We start from the raw sequence: 25,543 nt of genomic DNA on the forward strand, positions 1-25,543 counted from the left end.
GTGAACTTCATTTTGGCTTTCAAAACAAAAACAGTGGGTTATGTTGCTATTATCCAAGAGCTGTAAAACTTGGGCAAGATAGTTTTTCCTATGGCTTTTTTTCCTCACCCATAAAATTTCAGCCCTCCTATTGCCTCCTGTTCTTAGGTCCCTCAGAAAATTTAAAATCTCATTTAACCAATATTTGGTGTCTACTGTACAACAATATGCTTGATGCTGGGAGAAATGCCAAAAAGTACAAGATAGGGACAAAGGTCTCTGTTTTTCTAGAGCAATAAATTAGCATTTAATAGACACAAAAGCGTGAATCCAATTTTCAGGCGGTACAAATTCTCCCGTGTTGGCCGTTAGCTATCACCTACCGTACATCAGTTGCTGCAACTGCTGTGCACAGCTAATTCTTAAAGTGCCATGCTAAGGCGGGAAGTGTAGAATTTCATCTTATTTTCACTTTTAAAGATATTAAGGAAGGTCCACTGCGCTCTGCGGCGTTTTCAAAGGGTAACCCTTTACTTGTCCCACCTTTGCTAACATAATTTCACAAACTCCCAACCCCAACCCACAAGTCCCAATCTGGTTCTGGGTAAAAACTCTCACGCGTTGTTGACCAATGGGGTAGCTCCTTCTTCGCTGGGGGGCGGGACCTAGAGCATAAGCTTCGAAGGCCCACCCCTATACGTGGCGTGCGTACGTGGTGTCACGTGGCGCGGAACTATTTCTCTAGTGTGTGGCGCCCCCCGGCGGCAGCGGGGCATCAGTGTGACAGCCAGTTCTGAGCTCCTGACATGGAGCCGCAGAAAGAGGCGCGAATATGCACGGACCCGGTCGAGCGGCTGCCGGCCTCGAGGTTTCAGACGCCTAAAGAGGAGGAGCGGCGGGAGAGCGGCACAGCTCAGGCGGTGGCTACTGGAGGAGAGGAGGCGGGCAGCGCCAGTGTGGACGGGCTATGGAATCTGCCAGTGGAGCCATCTGATCGGAGGCCGGAGTGCAGCCGCTGCAGGTGACAGACGGGCGGGGCCTCAGGCCGGTGGAGGGGGGACCGTGAAGCTGCAGCGCTCCCTTGTGGGAAGGAAGGCGGCTGCTGCGGTTCCGGCCCAGAGGAGCGCTGGCTCTGGCACCTTGCTGGGGAGGGTGGTGAGGTCACTGGTTGACCTTGCTATGACTGTGAAATACTCGTCATAGTTCTTCAGTAAGAAGCCATTTATCTAGGTTCAGTGTTATTTAGCGTTACTTCCCGCAATACTCAGCGTGTGCTTAAGTGACTGTCGTCTTACAAATAATAAAAAAAAAGAATTAGAGGCCACAAAATGGCTGTTACAGTCGTTAAGACTGTATTCAGAATTCTGAATTCACTCAGAAATATTTATTGAGCACCTACTGTGTGCCAGGCACTGTGCTAGGTCCTGGGAATGCAAGCATGAATAAAACAGTCTCTGTCCTCCTTGGGGCACTTACAGTCTATGGAAGAGACAGTTTATTAGACAAACAACTAACATGATTGAATGCTCATAGTGTGCCCAATTGTATAAGTACTTTTCAGGATTATTCCATTGTGCTGGTGCACTAAAGGGTTATGAGGATTGCTTTCCTTGCTTGTTTGAATTTTTGCTATTCACATGTACTATTCTCTTTACTTTCTGGGTGTTCAGGGTCACTTTCCTTGGTTGTTGAAGGTCTCCATCTATCACCAATCTCACTGCTGCCCTTCAAAATTTTAACAATTAGATAGTGGCTGTACTTGCTCACTTCAGAATCATTCTGCGATTTGTCATCAGATCCTACACTCTCCTGAAATGGCTTTCAGTGGAGTCACCGGTAATCTCCAAGAGATGAAATCCAGTGGATCCTTTTCTGTTCATTTTTTTGCTAGACCTCTTGGCAGCATTCTGCAGTTGAATACTCCATTCTTGAAGCAGTCTTTCTTTGGCTTCCCTTTGGTTTATCTGACTTCTCTGCCCTACTAATCTTTGCTTATTCTACTCAAACTCTAAATGTTGAGCTGCTTCAGGTCTTGAATCTAGGTTGTCTTCTCTTCTAACTCCACACACTTCCTACAGGTGATCTTAACAGTTTTCATGGGTAAGTTATTACATCTACCCCAATATCTCTAGCCCTGTGATTTTCAACTTTAAAAAAAACTTACAACACCCATAAACTACTTATTAAAATTCTGTGGCACTCCAAAAATATATCTTTTTTTGCAATCCTAACAAAAAATAGGTATAATTTTGATCTATTCACACAGGATGGCTACTGTTGTGTTGGCTATTGTCATTTTTTTTGTTAGCTTGTGAAAGAAACTTTAATTTTACTTAAGTCACTATTATTTAAAGATTCTGTACAAGTCAAAGCAAAGCAAAATCAAATTCACACAGATACAATAAAATTAAGAGTAGTAACTGAAGTTGGGCACAGCTTTAACTCTCATAGAATGGTTAGTTCTCATTTTTAACATATACTAAATAGTAATATTTTTAACCCTAAAGAACATTTTTGTTGATTATTTGATGCTGATAATTATTTAAACAGAAGTTTATGTTCATATCAAAGACACCCAAAATAATACTGAATGCCTCCTAAGAGAGTTTATTAGAATATAGTATGACTTACTGGTAAATATGTTATGAAATATTCTATGATTATATAGTTATAGTATAGACATGTCCTACAAACTAATCAAACATATATCCCAATTTTTAAAGCTGTTGAATATATAAATATGTCCCTGTAGATTGTATCTATAAACTAGGCATAACATTAATTGTATGCCAATAAATTACATTTTAGCAAGGTATACAATGCATATAACCATATTATTGTCCCATTCTTTATTTTATTTTATTTTTTGTTTTAATTGTTGTTCAAGTACAGTTTTCTGCTTTTTACTCCCATCCCAGCCCTCCCCACCATCCCTTCCCACCTTCTTCTTGTTTCCACCCCACCTTGTTTTTGTCCATGTGTTTTTTATACTTGCTCCTACAAACCCTTACCTTTTTCCTCTGAAATTCCCTCCCCTCCTGTCACTGTCAGCCTGTTCTCTATTTTGGTGTCTTTGGTTCGATTTTGCTTGTTTGTTTGTTTTGTTAATTGGGTTCTTGTTAAAGGTGAGATCATATGGTATTTGTCTTTTGCCACCTGGCTTATTTTGCTTACCATGATGCTTTCCAGTTACATACATGCTGTTGCAAAGGGTAGGAGCTCCTTCTTTCTTTCTGCTGCATAGAATTCCATTGTGTAAATGTACCATAGTTTTTGGATCCATTTATTTACTAATGGGCACCAAGGTTGCTTCCAACACTTGGCTGTTGTAAATTGTGCTGCTATGAACATTTGGGTGCATAGGTTCTTTTGGATTGGTATTTCAGGGCTCTTAGGATATACTCCTAGCAGTGGAATTGCTGAGTCAAAAGACAGATCCATTTTTAGTTTTCGTAGAAAATCCCATACTGTTTTCCACAGTGGTTGTACCAGTCTGCAATCCCACCAACAGTGTTCTAGGGTTCTTTTTTCTCCACAACCTCTCCAGCACTTGTTTGTTTCTTTGTTTATGGTACCCATTCTGACTGGTGTTAAGTGGTATCTCATTGTGGTTTTGATTTGCATCTCTTGATAGCTAGTGATATCGAGCATCTTTTCATGTGTCTCTGGATCCTCTGTATGTCCTCCTTGGAGAAGTGTCTGTTCAAGTCCTTTGCCCATTTTTGCCCCATTGGGTTACTTGTCTTCTTAGAGTGGAGTCATGTAAGTTCTTTGTATATTTTGGAGATTAAACCCTTGTCTCAGGTATCATTGGCCAATATGTTTTCCCATATGGTTGGTTCTTTTTTTATTTTAATACTGTTTTCTTTAGCCATGCAGAAGCTTTTTATTTTGATGAGATCCCATTTGTTTATTCTCTGTTTTTAAGATGGAGCTTTTATCTCCTGAATCCTTTATCTGCTTATGTTCAGCTTGTTATTTGTATTAGTGACTTCTCACTTTTCAGTTAGAAAGGCAATTTGTCATAGGAGAGGAGGGTTGGGGAGCTGAGTGAAAAAGGTGGCAGTATTAAGAAGTACAAAATGGTAGTTACAGAAAAGTCACAGAGATGTAGATTATAGCATAGGGAATAGAGTCAGTAATGTTGTAACAACTACGTATGAGGCCAGGTGAGTGCTTGAAACACTGAAGTAGGGGACCACTTTCTAAAGTACATGATTTTCTAATCACTATGCTGTACATCTGCAACTAATACAGGAGTGTAAACTGTAATTAAAAAATAATATGAAAAGATACTGCTATGGGAATTTTTGCTTTTGTTGATTTTTGTTTGTTTGCTTATTTTTGATTTTCACCATTGGAAGCCTAGTGGAAAGGTTGTGGGAAAAGAGGGAGGAATGAAATAAACAGAAGTATTCCATGAATACTCAAAGGGAAAAAAAAGTGGAAAAGGTGTGGAAATGAGTCTCCTTGCAAAAGGTTAGAGGGATTGGCCTGGTAGAAATATGTCTGATTTGTTTGTGTGGACATGTTACTTGGCAGGCTAATTTTTTTTAATTGTGATAATATATACATAACATAGTATTTATCACTTTAGCTATTTGTAAGTATGCAGTTCAGTGGTATTAAATCTATACCCAGAATTTTAAAATATTCCCAACATAAGCTCTGTAACTGTTAAATAATAACTTCCCATCTCCCCTCACCCCTAGCACCTGATAACTTCTATTCTGCTTTCTGTTTCTATAAATGTGTTTATTCTAGATATCTCATATAATCAATCATATATTATTAGTTCTTCTATGGCTATAATTTCACTTAGACTGTTTTCAAGGTCTGTATATGTTGTAGCATGTATAAAAATTTCATTCCTTCTAATGGCTGAATTGTATAACACTTTTGCTTATCTATTATCTGTTCTTTTGTTTATTCATTCATATACACTCAAGAGTGGACTTGCTGTGTTATATGGTAGTTCTATGTATAACTTTTTCAGGAATTGACAAAATGTTTTCTATAAAAGCTTCAACCACTTTACATTCCCACCAGCAATGCACAAGGATGTTAATTTCTCCACAAAATTGACAGCACACAGTTTACAGGGCATATATATGACTGTTAGTGTATTGTACTTGAAATTGCATGTTTAAAGCAAACCCCCAAACAGAAGAAATGACTGAAAAAAATGCAGTGATTACCATTGCTCTAGCAAATCATGATTTTTTAAAAATGGAGATATAATTGACATATAAGCTTACCTTAGTTTCAGGTGTATAGTATAATGATTGATATTTGTGTACATTACAAAATGGTCACAATTAGTCTAGTGAACATTCTTCACATTACATAGTTACATTTTTTTCTTCTTGTGATGAGAAATTTTAAGATCTACTCTCAACTTTTAAATATGTGATACAGTATTATTAACTATAGTCATCATGCTGTACATTACATCACCATGAGTTCTTTATTATGCAATTGGAATTTTGTACCTTGTACCCCCTTCACCCATTTCTCCTATCTCTCTCTCCTTAACAAATTGTGAATTCTTAGAGAGGATAACCTAATGTAATATATACAAATTATACAATGGCAGTGATGATTCAGTTATTATTATTATTATTACTGGGAGTGGAGGAGTTGGTATTTGGATACTAATTGATTTAATTTTTAATTTAAAAATAATTCTAGACTTATTGAAAAGGTATACAATTAGTACTGAAGTTCCCATATATCCTTCACCCAACAACCCGATATAGTTTGTATGGTTAACTATAGTACTATCATGAACTATAAAGGGTCTGAGGTTTTTTCTTTTTTGCAGGTGGACATGTTTGTCTGCCACTGTTTCATGGATGTTGGCAAAAGACACGAGATTCTTGGGTCAAAGACAAAGATTTTTTTCTATACATGGCACAGCATCTAGTGTGAACTTCATGCTTGGCATTTTCTCTTGCTCTCCTTTCCTATTCTAAGTCCTGTAGGGGTTTCACAGAAGGGCGTAAGTGGATGCTGTGAATCCAGTGGTTTTGCATGTTGACTAAGAAACCCTGAGTTTAGAGTTCCTGAATATTTTATAATGGTTTTAAGCAAACCTGCCCTTTGCTTCAGTTGGAAGACTTATTTCTATCTTCAAAGACAATTCACCATATAAACATCTTTGAAAACACAGTTAGGAACAAAAATGTAGCTAGTGCTTCACTCATAAGAAATGCAAGAGACCTATGGAGAATTATCTCCTAATGAGTTCTGTTATCTCAACTAAGAAATGAACATTGATACAATACTATTAATTGTTTCAGAATTCACCAGTTTTCCTGCTGATGTCTTTTTACTATGGTCCAGGATATACCTGTGTTGCATTAATTGTTGGATCTTTTTTGTTTCCTCTAGTTTATGATGGCTCATTAGGCCTTTCTTGTTTCTCATGGTTTTGGTACTTTGGAAGAATACTGGTCAGTTATTTTTAGAGAATGTCTCAATTTGGGTTTGACTCATACTTTCTCCATGATTAGAATGAGGCTATACACTTTTGGCAGAAATAACTGCAGTGTAATGTGTCCTTGTTAGCACAGAGGTATGTGATGTGGCTGTGCTTTGATGAGATTAACCCTGATCACTTGGTGAAGGGTGTCTGTTGAGTTTTTCTGCTGTAAAGTTATCCTTTTCTCCTTTGCAATTAATAAATATTTTGGAAGGAGGGTTATTTTGAGATTATCCAAACATACTATCTTTCCCCAAATTTCTGCCTGCTAATTTTTACATCCATCAGTAGATCTTGACTGTACAGTCATTTTTTGTAGTGTTGTAATGATGATTTTCTATTTACATCATTAGTTTTATATGATTGCAATTAGTTTTGTTGATTGCAATTTTCTATATGGAAAAACTGTTTCTTCCTATTTATCAATTTATTTACATCTGTATAGAATTGTGGATATTTATTTCAGTCTCTGGGTTACAATTCAATAGTATTGTTATTTATTTTGTTGCACAGATTATTCCTTTGGGTCATTGGGAGCTCTTTCAGGTTGGCTTTTGGACTTTCTCGACAGACTTATCTTTTCTTGAGAACTTACTTTCTGGCACTCTAAGATGATCCAGGCTACCTTGTATTTTTCTCTATCCCAGAACTAGAATCCACCACTTTTCCAAGAAGACCTGTTTAATTAGAGAATGGTATTAGAAACTAAGATCTGGGTTCTAGGTCTGTTCATTATCACTGAGGAGTCCATTTTATCAGTGGACAGAGCTAGGATATCTATGTACATATACTGACCCATGCATACTTCTACATCTCTTTTCTGAATCTCTGTGTTTGTGTATACACATAGCCCAATATATATACATACATACCACGAGTTCAACAAACACCATAGGATTTATTTCGACCTTCATCCTTTCTTTATTTGTAACTTCTTCCTTTGATAGTAAGAAACCTGGTTCTCGATATCTATGGCATTATCAATAGCATATAGCATATTGCATTATCCATAGTATATATGACATATCTGTATCATATTATTTGCTCAATCCAAGTACAAGGAGGACCCCCAAAATCTGGACTTTAGTTATAAAAAATTGTGTATTTATTATTAAATGTTTAAATTTCAGTCACGTTCGAAGTACTCTCCATTTGATTCAGTATGCCTATTGAGATGCTTTTACCACTGCTCAAAACAGTTTTTGAACTCATCAATTTTGATGCCCTTTTGTGCTTCTACTGTTTTTTTTATTTATCTTTAGAGGGAAGGAGAGAAGGAGAGAAATATCAATGTATGGTTGCCTCTCGTGAGTTCCCTGCTGGGAACTGGCCTGCAACCCAGGCATGTGCCCTGACTGGGAATCGAACCACAATACTCTGGTTTGCAGGCCCTCGTTCAATCCACTGAGCTATGCCAGCCAGGGCTGCTTCTACTGGTTTTTGTTTCACCTCTTGCACATCATCAAAATGTTTTTTTCTGAGGAATTTTATCATTTGGGGAAACAAAAAGTCACTCAGGGTGAGATCAGGTGAATAGGGAGCGTGAGACATACCGTTTTAGTCAGAAGTGCTGAACACTCAGTGCGGTGTGGGCAGGTACACTGTAAATAACCCATTATGAAATGGGCAAAGGTATCTTAAAAGTTTAAAAAAAAATTCAGAGGTAAGATGGTGGGGGAGTGAATGGAAGGCATCTCTTTATACTCTTATTAGTACTGGTTCATTGGCTCTTGATAGCAGGATTGCGGAAGGGGGGTATTTTTGGAGATATGGGCTTGTTCTCTGGGATTTGTGGTTTTGTTTTGGCACAACAGCATACAAGACATGGTGGGTAGAGTAACCCTCAGTCAACCAGCTAGAGGGAAGGACACACCAAAGAATGACCCAACAACAATCAAAACCCAGTTACATCCAGAGAACCAACACAAATAGCAAAAAGAGCATCCCAAGAGCATCCAGGACAGGAGATCAAGGAGACTGCACCACTGAATCTCACAGGTCTCCTACCATAGAAGTTTACACCACAAACTCAGAGTGAAAACAGATCAATAGAAGCAGAGAAAAATAAGAAGAGTCTCATAAACAATTGGAAGAAAAAGAAACAAACTCTAAACAAAAGGAAGAGAGAGATCCTCAGAAAGAATGCTAAATGAAAGAGAGGCAAATCAACTATCAGTACTGAGTTATAAACAACAGTTTATTAGGAAGTTAAATCAGCTCACAGAGAAATACCAAAAATGACAGGGAAACTGTGAGGAACTTACTGGAAACTATATCAACATGAAAAAGGAAATAGAAACTATCAACAAGAGCCAAGAGGAAATCAACAAAACAATTTGCGAATTGAAGAAAACAGTAGAAGAAATCAAAAGTAGGCTGGATGAAGCAGAAGGTCAAATCAGCAAGCTGGAGGACAAGGTAGAACAAAACTCCCAGAAAGAACAAGAAACAGAAAAAAATACTCAAAAAGAATGAAGAGATGTTAAGGGAACAGCAGACAATATGAAATATAATATCCATATAATAGGGACACCAGAACAAGAAGAAGAAGAGCAAGGGAATAGAAAACCTGTTTGAAAAAGTAATAATGGAAAACTTCCCTAATTTGATGTAAGAAAAAGTGACACAAATCCAGGAAGCACACAGGGTCCCAATCAAGAGGAACCCAAAAGACACTTCAAGACACATTATAATTCAAATGGCAAAATTCCAAAACAAAGAGAGAATCTTAAAGGCAGCAAGGGAGAAACAGGAAGTAACATACAAGGGAGCCCTGATAAGGCTAGCAGCTGACTTCTCAATGGAAACATTCTGGGGGAGAGTGTTAAGATGGCGACAGAGTAGCACGGAGGGAACCCAGCTCCTGTGCATCTGGTAGAAAATCCGGGCAGATCTACTGAAGAACAGCTTAATCAACCAACAATTCCCCAACATTTATGAAAATAAGAGGCTACAGAGTATGGCAGAGGAACCAGACAGGACTCCAGAAGGCGAGTGAGGACAAAAGAGGCTGCGTGCCCATGGCCTTTGCCTGGGCATGCCCAAGGCGGGCGACCTCCGTTGGAGCATGAATAGGATGAAAATTGGCGTGCAATTGGGGCCGGCACCATCAGTGGGAAACAGAAACCCCGTCTGAATCCAGGGCCAGGGCGCCTGTGACGGAGGGAAATCTAGAGGCCCGGCACCTGGTGGGCCGGCAACGGACTCCATGGGAGATAACTGACTCCCCCACTCCTGGTCTAGGCAGGCAGGTTAATACCAGGCAGAGACCTGTGGGCTTAAGTTAACATAAAGGGTGGCACCTGCGGACTCTGTGGTCGCCAGCCCACCAGCCCACCAGCCTGCCAACCCACCAGCCCGGGGGATTTAAGAAGGACACTGTCGTTGCTGGTCTTTTGGAATTGGGCTGTGCTGAGAGGCAGGCTTTGTGGAGAAGTCTCTACTGGAAAGCGAACTGAGGTGCTCTGCGACAGCAGCTTGCCTCATGGCCCAACCACCCAGCAGCCATCCAGGGGAGGGGTGGGAACACCTGGGTCCCGCCACAGGACTGAGAAGGACAGTGCCAGATACGGAAGGAAACAGGCAGCCTCCCAGGGGTTTGGACGCCCACATCCCAATCAGGCACCCTGCTCGGGTGTGCCTGCATACCTACCCTCAGAGACACTGGAACCAGAAAAACCGGTTTGGACAGTTTGAAACCAACAAAGGAAGGGTGCTTTTTTTTGTTTGTTTGTTTGTTTAAATGTGTGTGGGTTTTTTCCCCTCCCCCTTTTTTTTTCTCTCTCAACTACTTTTGTAAGTAATCTTATACTTTTAAACTGTATTGTTGCTCTATCTTTCAATACTCTGTCCTTCATTTCTTTTTCTTTTTCTTTTTAGTCCTTCCGTTCTTCCCAAATTTTCCGCTTATTCCTCTTTTCTCCTGACGTGTGTGTGTGTGTGTGTGTGTGTGTGTTGGATTGTTTGTTTTTGGGTTGCTTAGTTTTCTTTTAGGTGTATTATTATTTTTTTGCATTATTCTTACTTCTTTTTTTATTTTAAGAATATCTTTGTATCCCTCCTCTTTTTGTACAGGTTTCTTAGTCCTGGCTGGTTATATTGTACTACCTGACAGGTTCCCACTGCTCTTTCCTCCACAGTGTATTGCTAATTTTCTATACTTCACTTGCTTTCCTTTGCCATACTACCCAAGCTCTATAACCCCCATTTAGACAGATCACGTAGAGTCTATCACGTGAGTGTTGCTCTAATATTATTGTAAATAAGAGGTGTTCTATACAACAGTAATACTTCATAACATATCTCTTGGACCTTAGACCACCTTACAGGTGCCTGAATTCTATTACTCTATTTACTCACACACTACACCCAGCTACTAACCTGTACTCTCACCTTACCTCAAATGTGACCTCCCGCAACCACACTGCTTTCTAGATACAACTCACAAGCCCCCCACTTCCCAACAAGAGACTTAATTTATGTCCATCCTTTCCTAAAAGTGTCAAGCTGGGTTGAAGAACACGGTTAACTCTATACATAGCCTAAAGATTGTCTATTTCTTCTCTGCCGACTGTGTCTGTAAATAACATAAAATAATCTTCTGCTATCATAAACCATTTTGCCTCCCCCTCCAACTGATCACACACGCACAATAAAGAAAGGAGTAGGTGGAAACGGAGAACACCAAGATACCTACAGGAGATTGCACCACTGAATTTCACAGGAATTTGCAGTCCTGAGAGGGAAGTTCATAGGTAAGACTGTTCATAGCAATACAGTCTTACCTAAAGAAAATAGAAACATTTCAAACAAACAACCTAACCGGATGCCTCAAAGAACTCGAGGAACAAGAACAAAGACAGCCAAGAGCAAGTAGAAGGAAGGAAATAACCAAGATCACAGCAGAATTAAATGACATAGAGACTAAAAGCACAATTCTAAGGATCAATGAATCCAGGATTTAGTTTTTTGAAAAGATAAACAAAATAGATAAACCTTTAAGTAGGCTCATTAAGAAAAGAAGAGAGAGGACCCAAATAAACACAATCAGAAATGAAAGAGGAGAGATTACAACTGATGCCACAGAAATAGAAAGGATTGTAAGGAATTACTATGCAGAGCTGTATGCCAAGAAATTTGAAAACCTAGGTGAAATGGACACATTTCTAGAAAAATATAATCTTCCAAAACTCAATGAAAAAGAAGCAGAAAACCTGAACAGGCCAATAACAGCAGATGAAATTGAAGAAGTCATCAAAAAACTCCCATCACACAAAAGCCCCGGACCAGATGGTTTCACAGGAGAATTCTACAAAGCTTTTAAAGAAGAGCTAACCCCTATTCTTCACAGACTATTCCAAAAAATCCAAAAGGAGGGAAAACTCCAAAACTCTTTTTATGAAGCCAGCATCATCCTAATTCCAAAACCAGATAGAGACACAACAAAGAAATAAAACTTCAGGCCAATATCACTGATGAACATAGACGCTAAAATGCTCAATAAAATATTGTCAAATCGCATCCAACAATACATCAAAAAGATCATACAGCACGACCAAGTGGGATTCATCCCAGGGATGCAAGGATGGTTCAATATTCACAAATCAGTAAATGTAATACATCACATAAACAAAAGCAAAGACAAAAGTCACATGTTCATATCAATAGATGCGGAAAAAGCTTTTGATAAGGTTCAACACCCATTTATGATAAAGGTACTCAGAAAAAGGGGAATAGAGGGAGCATTCCTCAATATAATAAAGGCCATATATGAAAGACCTACAGCCAACATCATACTCAATGGGCAAAAACTAACATCTTTTCCACTAAGATCAGGAACAAGACAAGGTTGTCCACTTTCACCACTTCTATTCAATATAATATTGGAAGTTCTAGCCACAGCAATCAGACAGGAAAGGGAAATAAAAGGCATCCAAATCGGAAAGGAGGAAACAAAAGTGTCATTGTTTGCAGATGACATGGTAGTGTACATGGAAAATCCTATAGCCTCTACCAAAAAACTGCTGGAACTAATAAATGAATGTGGCAAAACAGTGGGATACAAAGTCAGTATCCAGAAATCAAAGGTATTTTTGTATACCAACAATCAAACAGCAGAAGCAGAAATCAAGAAAAAAATCCCGTTTGATATAGCAAAAACAAAACTAAAATATCTGAGAATAAACCTAACCAAGGAGGTAAAAGACCTGTATGCAGAAAACTACACAACACTGAAGAAAGAAATTAAGGAAGACACAAACAAATGGAAACATATACCGTGTTCATGGATTGGAGAATTAACATCATCAAAATGTCCGTACTACCCAAAGCAATTTATAGATTTAATGCAATACCTATTAAAGTTCCAATGGCATATTTCACAGACATAGAACAAACACATCAAAAATTTATATGGAAGCATAAAAGATCCTGAATAGCAGCTGCAGTTTTGAGAAAGAAGAACAAAGTAGGAGGGATTACAATACCTGATATCAAACTGTATTACAAGGCCACTGTAATCAAAACAGCCTTGTACTGGCATAAAAACAGCCACATAGACCAATGGAATAGAACAGAGAGCCCAGAAATAAACCCAAATCTCTACAGTCAATTAATATTTGACCAAGGGGGCAGTAACATAAAATGGAGTAAATATAACCTCTTCAACAAATGGTGTTGGGAGAACTGGACAGCTACATGCAAAAAAAAAAAAAAAAACCAAAAAACAAAACGAGCACCAACTTACACCATACACCAAAATAAATTCAAGATGGATAAAAGACTTAAATATAAGCTGTGAAACCATTAAAGCACTAGAGGAGAGCATTGGCAGGAAAATCTCAGATATTCCACGCAGCAATATTTTTATTGATATGTCCCCCAGAGCAAGGGGCATAAAGGAAAGAATAAACAAATGGGATCTCATCAAAATTAAAAGCTTCTGCATGGCCAAGGAAAACAGTATCAAGATACAAAGAGAAGCAACAGTTTGGGAAAACATATTCGCCAATGACACCTCAGACAAAGGTTTAATCTCCAAAACATACAAAGAACTCACATGACTCCACTCAAAGAAGATGAGCAACCCAATTAAAAAAATGGGCAAAGGACTTGAACAGACACTTCTCCAAGGAGGACATACAGAGGATCCAGAGACACATGAAAAGATGTTCGATATCACTAGCTATCAAGAGATGCAAATCAAAACCAAAATGAGATACCACTTAACACCAGTCAGAATGGGTACCATAAACAAAGAAACAAACAAGTGTTGGAGAGGTTATGGGGAAAAGGGGACCCTAGTTCACTGTTGGTGGGATTGCAGACTGTTGCAACCAATATGGAAAACAGTATGGGATTTTCTAAGAAAACTGAAAATGGATGTGCCTTTATGACCTAGCAATTCCACTGTTAGGCGTATATCCTAAGAACCCTGAAACACAAATCCAAAAGAACCTATGCACCCCAGTGTTCATAGCAGCACAATTTACTATAGCCAAGAGTTGGAAGCAACCTAGATGCCCATCGGTCAATGACTGGATCAAAAAACTATGGTACATTTACACAGTGGAATTCTATGGTGGAGAAAGGAAGAAGGAGCTCCTACCCTTTGCAGTATCATGGATGGAACTGGAAAGCATTATGCTGAGTGAAATAAGCCAGGTGGTGAAAGACAAATACCTTATGATATCACCTTTAAGAGGATTCTAAACAACAAAACAAACAAGCAAGCAAAATGTAACCAAAGACACTGAAATACAGAAGGTGCTGACAGGGTCCAGAGGGGAGAGGGGAGAGAATCACAGGGGGAAAGGGGAAGGACTCACATGAACAAGTATAAAGGACATATGGACAATAACTAAGGTGGGGGGCAGAGATGGAAGGGAGGTGGGGAGCACTGGGGGGGGCAGGGCTGGGAATACAAGAAGTAAAACTGTCCCTAAACAACAGTTAAATAAAAATTTTCAAAAAAAAAAAAAGATGCAGTCTGAACCAGAAGACAATGGCAAGAAATATTCCAAGTAATGAGAACCAGAGGCCTGCAACTAAGGCTACTTTACCCAGCAAGGGTCTCAATCAAGACAGAAGGCCAAATAAGGAGCCTCCCAGACAAAAGAAGTCTAAAAGAATACACCTCCACCAAACCAGTTATGCAAGAGTTGCTAAAGGAGCTGCTTTAAGGAAAGGTAGGGAAAGAGAGAGAGAGGGGGGGGAGAGAGAGAGAGAGGAACACAGATATGAAGGTAGTAAAATGGGAAAAAATAAGTTCTGTTCAGAAATAACGTTAAATGTAAATGGACTAAATGCTCCAATCACAAGACATAGAGTATCTGAATAGCTAAGAAAACATGACCAACAGAGTTGCTGCCAAAAGAGACCCACTTGAGAACAAAAGACCTACACAGACTGAAAGTGAAAGGCTGGAATAAAATATTCCAAGCAAGCAGAGAGGAAAAAATGGATGGGATAGCAATACTTCTATGAGACGGAATTGACTTCAAAACAAAGGCCATAAAAAGAGACCCAGAAGGTCACTTTATAATACTCAAGGGAAGAATCTATCAAGAAGACATAAACATAAACATACATGCACCCAACATAGGAGCACCCAAATATATAAGGAAAATCTCTGAGGACTCTAAGAAAGATCCAGGAATGCATACGAGGGAATTTTAACACCCTACTGTCAAAAATGGATAGATTTTCCAAATAAAATATTGACCCCAATATTGTGGTATTGCACAATGCCATTGTTCAAATCTACTTAACTGATATATATTTATATAACCTTTCATCCCAAGGAAGCAAAATACACGTTCTTTTCAAATGCACATGGAACATTTTCAAAGATAGACTACATGGTAGAACATAAAACAACCCTCAACAAATGCAAGAAAACTGAAATTATACTATGAAATTATACTAGGCATCTTCTCAGACCACAAGGACCTGAAACTAGAAACCAACTTCAAGGAAAATACCCCCAAACAGTCAAATTCATGGACATTAAATACCATGCTATTAAACAATGAATGGGATAAGAATGACATAAAGGAAGAAATGGAAAAATTTCTGGAAACAAATAAAAATGAACTCACAACAGTCCGAAATTTATGGGACACAGCAAAGGCAGTCCTGAGAGGCAAGTTCATAGAAATACCAGCTTACCTGAAAAAGAGAAACATTTCAAATGAAAAACCTAACTCTACACTCACAGGAATGGGAGGAACACCAGCAAAGATAACACAGAGCCAGTAGAAGGAAGGAAATAACCAAGATCAGAGCAGAATTAAATGACGTAGAGACTAAAAGCACAATTCTAAGCATTAATGATTCCAGGAGCTGGTTCTTTGAAAAGATAAACAAAATTGACAAGCCTTTAAGCAGGCTAATCAAGAAAAAAAGAGAGGACCCAAATAAATACAATCAGAAATTAAAGAGGAGAGATTACAACTGATACCACAGAAATACAAAGGATTGTAAGAAATTATTATGAAGAACTGTATGCCAAGAAACTTGAAAACCTAGGTGAAATGGACACATTTCTAGAAAAATGTAATCTTCCAAAACAGAATGAAGAAGAAACAGAAAGCCTGAACACACTGATAACAGCTGATGAAATTGAAGCAGTAATCAAAAAACTTCTGGCACATAGAAGCCCTAGATTGTACGGATTTACAGGAGAATTTTACAAAGCATTTAAGCAAGAGGTAACCCCTATTCTTCACAGACTATTCAAAAAAATCCAAGAACAGGGAAGATTCCCAAACTCTTTTTATGAAGCCAGCATCATTCTAATCCCCAAAGCAGATAAAGACATAAAAAAGAAAGAAAAGGTCAGGTCAGTATCGCTGATGAACCTAGATGCTAAAATTCTCAAAAAAATATTGGCAAGCCAAATCCAGCAATACATTAAAAAGATCATATAGCATCACCAAGAGGGATTCATCCCAAGGATGCAAGTATGGTACAGTATTCACAAATCAATAAATGTAATGCATCACATAAATAAAAGGAAAGACAAGAATCACATAATCATATCAATAGATGCAGAAAAACCATTTGATAAGATACAGCATCCATTTATGATAAAAAAAAATCATTGAAGTGGGTGTAGAAGGATCATACCTCAATATAATAAAGACCATTCACCAGAGACCTATAGCCAACACCATACTCAATGGGAAAAACTAAAAGCTCTCCCACTAAGATCAGGAACACAATAAGGATGTCCACTTTCACCATTTCTATTCAGCAATGCATTGGCAGTCCTAGCTACAACAGTTAGACAAGAAAGGGAAATAAAGGGCATCCAATTTGGGAAAGAAGAAACAAAACTGTCATTGTTTGCAGATGACATGATAGTGTACATAGAAAATCCTGTAGACTCCACCAAAAAACTCTTCGACCTAATAAGTGAATTTGGCAAAACAGCAGAATAAAAAGTCAATATTTAGAAATCAAAGGCATTTTTGTATACCAACATTGAAATATCAGAAAGAGAAATAGAGAAAAAAATCCCATTTGATATTGCAACAAGAAAAGTAAAGTACCTAGGAATAAACCTCACCAAAGAGGTAAAAGACCTGTACACAGAAAACTACACAACACTGAAGAAAGAAACCAAGGAAGACACAAACATGGAAGCATGTACTGTGTTTGTGGATTGGAAGAATTAACATCATCAAAATGTGTATACCACACAAAGCAATTTATAGATTCAACACAATCCCTATTAAAGTACCAATGACATACTTCACAGATATACAACAAATATTTCAAAAGTTTATATGGAATCACAAATGATCCTGAATAGCCTCAGCAATTTTGAGAAAGAACAAAGTTGGAGGGATCACAATACCTAATATCAAGCCATATTATACGGCCACAGTAATCAAAACAGCTTCATACTGATATAAGAACAGACATGTAGATCAATGGAACAGTATAGAGACCCCAGAAATAAACCCAAGTCTCTATGGTCAATTAATATTCAACAAAGGGAGCAGAAGCTTAAAATCAAATAGTAATAGTGTCTTCAACAAATGGTGTTGGAAGAGCTGGACAGCTACATGCAAAAAAATGAAACTCGACCTCCAACTTACAGCATGCACAAAAATAAATTCAAGGTGGATAAAAGACTTAAATATAAGTCATCACACCATAAAGTTCCTAGAGGAGAACTTAGGCTGGAAAGTCTCAGATATTTCACGCAGTAATATTTTCTCTGTTATATCCCTCGGAGCAAGGGACATAAAGGAAAGAATAAACAAATGGGACTTCATCAAAATAAAAAGATTCTGAACAGTTAAAGAGAATTTTGGTAAAATGAAAAGGTAACCAACCAAATGGGAAAATATATTTTCAAATGCTATTTTGGTCAAGGGTTTGATCTGCAAAATGTATAAATAACTCATATGACTTCACTCTAGGAAAACAATTACCCAATTAAAAAATGGGCAAAGGACCTGAACAGACACTTCTCCATATGTCCTCAATAAGGAGGGCATACGGAGGACCCAGAGACATATGAAAAGATGCTCAGCATCATTTGCCATCAGAGAGATACAAAGTAAAAGCACAGTGAGATACCACTTCACACTGGTCAGAATGGCCTTCATAGCCTAATCAAGAAACAACAAGTGCTGGTGAGGTTGTGGAGAAAAGGGAACCCTAGTGCACTGTTGTTGGGAATGCAGACTGGTGCAGCCACTATGGAAAACAATATGGAATTTCCTCAGAAAATTAAAAATGGAGCTGCCTTTTGACCCAGAAATTCTGCTAGGATTATATCCTAAGAACACTGAAGCAGCAATCCATAAGAACCTATGCACCCCAATGTTCATAGCAGCATAATTTACAATAGCCAAGGTCTGGAAGCAACCAAGTGCCCATCAGTAAATGAGTGGATCAAAAAACTGTGGTACATTTACATGATGCAATGCTACTCAGCAGAAAGAAAGAAGGAGCTCCTACCCTTTGTGATATCATGGATGGAACTGGAGAGCATTATGCTAAGTGAAATAAATGAGATGGTGAAAGACAAATACCATATGATCTCACCTATAAGTTGAACCTAATCATCAAAACAAACAAGCAAGCAAAATATAACCAGAGACATTGAAATTAATAACAAACTGACAGTAACCAGAGCAGAGATAGGAGGGAATAATGGGGGGGGGGGAAGGGAGAAGTGTTGTCAAGGAACATGTATAAAAGACTTTTGAACAAAGTCAAAGAGAAGTAAGATTGAGGGTGGGAGGTGGGAATGGCTGATGTGGGAGGTAGTGGTGGGGGAAAATGGAGACAACTGTACTTAAACAACAATAAAAAAGATTAAAAAAACTAGGTGAAGTCAAACTCAGCCTTTCAACACAATGTCAGTTGGTACAATAATACAGATGGATTCCTAGAACACTCCTGTATCCGTGAGTAAGCCAGTACTACAAGTGGTCCACCCTCCAGAAGATAATTCTGGTTTTTTGTGTGGGTGTCCTCTCTCATATATATATTAACTTTTTAGAATTGTAACCCATACCAGTGTTATGGATTGAATTTTAATGTGTAATTCTTGAGAACTACTAGGGAAAACAGCATACCAGGAGTTACATTCTAATGCTGATTAATTTTATTAATTTAGTTAACTTCAGTATAGCTCGTGATTGTTTTCTTCCGTAATTATTTTTTATTTTGTTTATATAATATATGTAATTAAAAGATGAGACTGGTATTGTAGCATGTCATCAACTAACTGACATGCATATGATCATAAGAAAATATTAAACACATTTTCTGGTTGAAAAGATCTGAAAACCACAGATTATTGATGTGGCATCTATTTAGTGTTTCTTCTTGAAAACATTTTTTTTCATGATTTTTTCATTTATTTTTTAGAGAAATGGAGGGAGAAAGAGAGGGAGAGAAACATCAGTGTGTGATTGCCTATTGTGTGCCCACAACTGGAGACCTGGACCACAATCAAGGCATGTGCCCTGACTGGGAATCCAACTGGTGACTCTGGTTTGGAAGCCGACACTATATCCACTGAGCCACACCAGCCAGGGCAAAAAACATTATTTTTTCATAAAACAAAACTGGTGTATGATTAGTAGAAACTGTTACCCATTATAGAAATATATAATGGAACACATGGAAATTCCTCACAGTCCTTTATGACAGAACAGCACCCACACACATAGATCAGATAACTGATGCTTTTCAAACTTGATCATTTTATAGTCTTCTTTTGAGGTTTACTCTTGTATATCTGTCAAAGGGGTAGAAAAACAGACAAATCTGGCTATATGTCTGGGAAAGTGAGGAAGATATTAAGAATCATTGTGGGATTTTGTTAGTATAAAAATAGCTTTGTGGCCAAGGTACCAAGGAGTACCAGTTACTGCCTCCAAACTAGAGCCTTTCATCAAGCTAGGTACTGTGGTTATTAAAATAAATGAAACTTGTTTGTTGCCATCAGGGAACTTCAAGGGGAAGACTGCATATAAGCTAATTGTACAATAATTATAACATGAATCATGTGTTTTAGGACAGAGGATAGATGTGGGAGGGACCCAGTACCCAGATATTCACAGTGGAGATGGTATTTATTTGTCACCACCTGCGGACATTTTTTTCATTGCTTTTAGAGAAGGAGTGGTTGGAGGTGGGGAGAGAGAGAGAAACATCAAAAAGCTGCATGAGCAGTAGAAGGGGATCAAACCCACAAACTAGGTTTGTGCCCTGAGGGTCGAACCCACAGCCTTTATGGTTTACTGGATGGGGCTCCAACTGAGCCACACCGGCTAGGCCATGGAGATAGTATTTAAACTACTCTTTAGTACCTGGTTTTTCTCAGTGCTATTGCTCTGCCCTGAATTTTTACAGTCGTGTGCTAATTGTAGTTTTTCAACCTTCATTTTGTCATCTATCCAATTCCCTTTCACAAAGAGTTTTAATATCTGGGTTTGCTTATTGTATTCCTTTTCTGCAAACCTTCCTTGGTTATTAGGTAAAGAATGGATTTCAGACTCTAGTGTGGCATCCAAATCCCTGCAGGTCAGACCTCAGCTTGCCTGCTCATATCTTTCTCCACCATAACCTTCACAAACCCCTTTCTGCAGGTACCCTGAACTACTTCTCAAAACAGGTGTTTTTTTTCTGTATGCCTTTGTTCTATTATTCTTTCTGTATCAAGTGCTTTTTCCTCATTTTTGCTATCTGAAATCCTTCTCTATATCCAGGTCTAGCTCAAATACCTTTGTCATTCTTTGGGCTGTCTTCCAAGTTTGCAATGTTTCTTTTGCTAATTCCTGTCTATTTTCTCTGCAATACTATTGATTCCTCTGGTTTGGACTTTTCGTATTTATTATTGAATCTTTAACCACGTATGCTTAATTACCTGTAGCCATTTTATACTGGAGAATTTTACGAATGTTTTGGCTTTTATCTTTTACTTCTTGATCACGTCTTTCAGATGCATAGGTTCATTTTTCTAAAAAATATTTTATTGGTGTTCAAGTACAGTTGCCTGAATTTTTTAAAATTTTATTTATTTATATTCAAAGGGGAAGGGAAGGAGAGAGGGAGAGAAACATCAGTGTATGGTTGCCTCTGGTGTGTCCCCTACTGGGAACTGGCCTGCAACCCAGGCATGTGCCCTGACTGGGAATTGAACCGCGATTGTGTGGTTCACAGGCCCATGCTCAATCCACTGAGCTACACCAGCCAGGGCCAGTTGCCTGAATTTACCTCCCACCACTCTCTCACTACCCCAGCCAATGCCACCTCTCTTCCCTGATTCCACCCTGCCTTCGTATTGTTCATGTGTCCTTTATAGTTGCTCCTGAAAGCCCTTCCCCACTTCCTCCACATTATCCCATTCCACCTCCCCTCTAGTTATGGTCAGATTGTCCTTAATTTTAATGTCTTTGGTTATATTTTGCTTGCTTGTTTATTTTGTTGTATAGTTTCCACTTAAAGGTGAGGTGATATGGTATTTGTCCTTCACTGCCTGGCTTATTTCACTTAGTATAATGCTCTCCACATCCGCTGATTCTTGTGGAAAGGGTAGGAGCTCCTTCTTTCTCGCCACTGCATAGAATTCCATTGTGTAACTGTACCAAGATTTTTTGATTCTTTCATTTACAGATGGGCACCTAGGTTGCTTCCAGCTCTTGGCTATTGTAAATTATGCTGCTGTGAACATTGGGGTGCATAGGTTCTTATGAATTGGTATTTCAGGGTTCTTAAAATATAATCCCAGCAATGGAATTGCTGGGTCAAAAGGCAATTCCATTTTTGGTTTTCTTGGAAAATTCCATACTGTTTTTCATAATGGTTCTACCAGTTTGCAATCCCACCAACAGTGCACTAGGGTCCCCTTTTCTCCACAGCCTCCCCAACACTTCTTGTTTGCTGATTTGTTTATGATGGCCATTCTGACTGGTGTGAAGTGGTATCTCGTTGTAGTTTTAATTTTCATCTCTGATGGCTAGTGATGCTAGACATCTTTTCACATGTCTCTGGGCCCTTTTTATGTCTTCCTTGGAGAAGTGTCTGTTCGAGTCCTTTGCCCATTTTTCAATTGGGTTCTTTCTCTTCCTGGAGTGGAATTGTGTGAGTTTTTTGAATATTTTGGAGATCAAACCCTTGTCTGAGGTATCATTGGCAAATATGTTTTCCCATAGGGTTGGTTCTCTTTTCATTTTAATGCTGTTTTCTTTACCCATGCAAAAGTTTTTTTATTTTGACGATGTCCTATTTGTTTATTCTTTCCTTTATGTCCCTTGCTCTAGAGGACATATTGGTGAAAAAATTGGTGCATGGAGTATCTTGAGATTTTCCTGCCTACGTTTTCTTCTAGGACTTCTGTGGTGTCTGAACTTGTACTTAAGTCTTTTATCCATCTTGAATTTGCTTTTGGTATGATGTAAGTTGGTGATCAAGTTTCTTTTTTTTTTTTTTCGTGTAGCTGTCCAGCTCTCCTAACACCATTTGTTGAAGAGGCTATTTCTATTCCATTTTATGCTGCTGCCCCCTTTGTCAAATATTAATCAACTGTAGAGACTTGGGTTTATTTCTGAGCTGTCTATTCTGTTCCATTGGTCCATGTGGTTGTTCTTATGCCAGTACCGGGGTGTTTTGGTTACTGTCGCCTTGTAATACAGTTTGATATCAGATATTGTAATTCCTCCTACTTTGCTCTTTTTTTCTCTCAAAATTACAGCTGCTATTCGTGGTTGTTTATGGTTCCATATAAATTTTTGAAGTGTTTCTTGTATGTCTGTGAAATATGCTATTGGTACATTAATAGGTATTGCATTGAATCTGTAAATTGCTTTGGATAGTATGGACATTTTGATGATGTTAATTCTTCCAATCCATGAACATGGTGTATGTTTCCATTTGTTTATATCTTCCTTAATTTCTTTTTTCAGTGTTGAGTAGATTTCTGAGTACAGGTCTTTTACCTCCTTGGTTAGGTTTATTCCTAGGTGCATTCTTTTTCTTGTTGCTAGAGCAAATAGGGTTTTCCCCCCTGATTTCCTTTTCTGATATTTCACTGTTGGTATACAAAAATGCCTTTAATTTATAAATATTGACATGTATTCTGCTATTTTGCCAAATTCATTTATTAGGTCCAGTAGTTTTTTTTGGTGGTGTAGTCTACAGGATTTTCTATGTACACTATCATGTCATCTGCAAACAGTGACTTTTTTCTTTTCTTTTTTCCAATTTGGATAAATGCCTTTTATTTCCTTTACTTGTCTAACTGTTGTGGCTAGGACCGCCAATATGTTGTTGAATAGAAGTGGTGAAAGTGGACAACCTTCTCTTGTTCCTGAAATTAGTTGCAAAGTTTTTAGTTTTTGCTCATTGAGTATGATGTTGGTTGTAGGTCTCTCATATATGGCCTTTATTATATTGAGGAATGCTCCCTGTACTCCCATTCTGTTGAGTGTTTTTGTCATAAATAGGTGCTTTATATTGTTAAATGCTTTTTCTGCATCTATTGATATGATCATGTGATTTTTGTCTTTGCTTGTGTTTATATGATGTATTACATTTATTGATTTGGGAATATTATACCATCCTTGCATCCTTGGGATGAATCCCACTTCGTCATGGTGTATGATCTTTTTAATGTATTGCTGGATTTGGTTGGCCAATATTTTGTTGAGAAGTTTAGCATCTAGGTTCATCATTGATATTGGCCTGAAGTTTCTTTCCTTGTTGTGTCTTTCTCTTGTTTCCGGAGTAGAATGATCCTGGCTTCATAAAGAGTTTGGGAACCTTCCCTATTCTTGGATTTTTTGGAATAGTCTGTGAAGGATAGGGGTCACCTCTTGCTTAAATGCTTTGTAGAATTCTCCTGTGAAACCATCTGGTCCATGGCTTTTGTGTGTCAGGAGTTTTTTGATTACTGCTTCAATTTTGTCAGCTGTTATTGGTCTGTTCAGGCTTTCTGCTTTTCTGGGTTTAGTTTTGGAAGATTATATTTTTCTAGAAATGTGTCTATTTCACCTAGGTTTTCAAATTTCTTGGCATATAGTTCTTTGTAGTAATTTCTTACAATCCTTTGTATTTCTGTGGTGTCAGTTGTAATCTCTCCTCTTTCATTTCTGATTGTGTTTATTTGGGTCCTCTCTCTTCATGATGAGTCTGCTTAAAGGCTTGTTGATTTTGTTTATCTTTTCAAAGAATCAGCTCCTGGATTCATTGATCCTTGGAATTGTACTTTTAGTCTCTATGTCATTTAATTTTGCTCTGATCTTGGTTATTTCCTTCCTTCTACTTTTTCTGGACTATCTTTATTGTTGTTCTTCTAATTCTTGTAGATGTAGGGTTAGGTTGTTTATTTGAAATGTTTCTCTTTTTCAGATAAGCTGGTATTTCTATGCACTTGCCTCTCAGGACAGCTTTTGCTGTGTCCCATAAATTTCGGACTGTTGTGAGTTCATTTTCATTTGTTTCTAGAAACTTTTTATATTGTTGTTCAAGTACAGTTTTCTGCCTTTTGCCCCACCCCAGCCTTCCCCACCTCCCTCCTGTTTCCACCTCCCTGTTATTGTCCATGTGTCCTTTATAATTGTTCCTGCAAACCCTTCACCTTTTTTCCCTGAAAGTTTCCACAAACATTTTGATTTCTTCCTTGATCTCATCCTTGACTCATTCATTGTTTAATAGCATGCTATTCAATCTCCCTGAGTTGGAGTGTTTTTGAGTTTTTTTTATTGAAGTTGGTTTGTAGTTTCAGTCCTTTGCGGTCAGAGAAAATGCTTGATACAATTTCAAATTTCTTGAATTTGTTGAGGCTTGTTTTGTGACCTATCATGTGGTGTGTCTTTGAAAATGTTCCATGTGCATTTGAAAAGAATGTGTATTTTGTTTCTTTGGTATGAAAGGCTCTATATATTAGTTAAGTTCAGTTGATCTAGGACATTGTTCAGTGCTACAATATCTTTGTTGATATTTTGTTTGGAAGATCTATCCATTTTTGATAGTGGGGTCTTACAATCCCCTAATGTAATTGTGTTTCTGTCAATATCCCGAAGTCTTCTAGATTCTCTTTATTTATTTGGGTGCTCTTATGTTGGGTGCATATATATTTACAATGTTTATGTCTTATTGATGGATTCGTCCCTTGAGTATTATGAAGTTACCTTCTGTGTCTCCTTTTATGGCCCTTTTTTGTAGTCTATTTGTCTGATAGATTATTTCTACTCCATTTTTTATTTCCTGTCCATTTGCTTGGAATATTTGTTACCAGCCCTTCACTTTCAGTCTGTGTAGGTCTTTTGTTCTGAAGTGGGTCTCTTGTAGGTAACATATGTGTAGTTAACGATTTCTTATCCATTCAGCTATTTTATATCTTTTGATTGGACCATTTCAGCCATTTACATTTAAGGCTATTATTCATAGGTACTTGTTCATTGCCATGTTACTTTCTTTGTACCTGTGTGCCTCTCTCTCTCTCTCTCTTTCTTTTCTTAAAGCAGACCCTTTAACATCTCTTGAAGGGCTGGTTTGGAGGAGGCGTATTGTTATAGACTTCTTTTGTCTGGGGAACTCCTTATTTTG

The 25,543-nt window shown here is 38.1% G+C and overlaps 1 protein-coding gene across 1 annotated transcript in view; it reads left to right on the forward strand.

Moving 5' to 3' along the window:
- The first annotated feature begins 688 nt into the window (after positions 1-688).
- LOC118994276 (tRNA-uridine aminocarboxypropyltransferase 2) overlaps positions 689-25,543 on the forward strand; it is a 118,244-nt gene continuing 93,389 nt past the window's right edge. Inside the window, exon 1 of the mRNA XM_037056902.1 lies at positions 689-1,000. Coding sequence (XP_036912797.1) covers positions 786-1,000 — 215 coding nt within the window. The 5' untranslated portion in view covers positions 689-785. The remainder of the gene's footprint in view (positions 1,001-25,543) is intronic.

The sequence above is a fragment of the Sturnira hondurensis genome, unplaced genomic scaffold (assembly GCF_014824575.4).
Source record: "Sturnira hondurensis isolate 20B ecotype Veracruz unplaced genomic scaffold, ASM1482457v3 Scaffold0009223, whole genome shotgun sequence".
NCBI lineage: Eukaryota > Metazoa > Chordata > Mammalia > Chiroptera > Phyllostomidae > Sturnira > Sturnira hondurensis.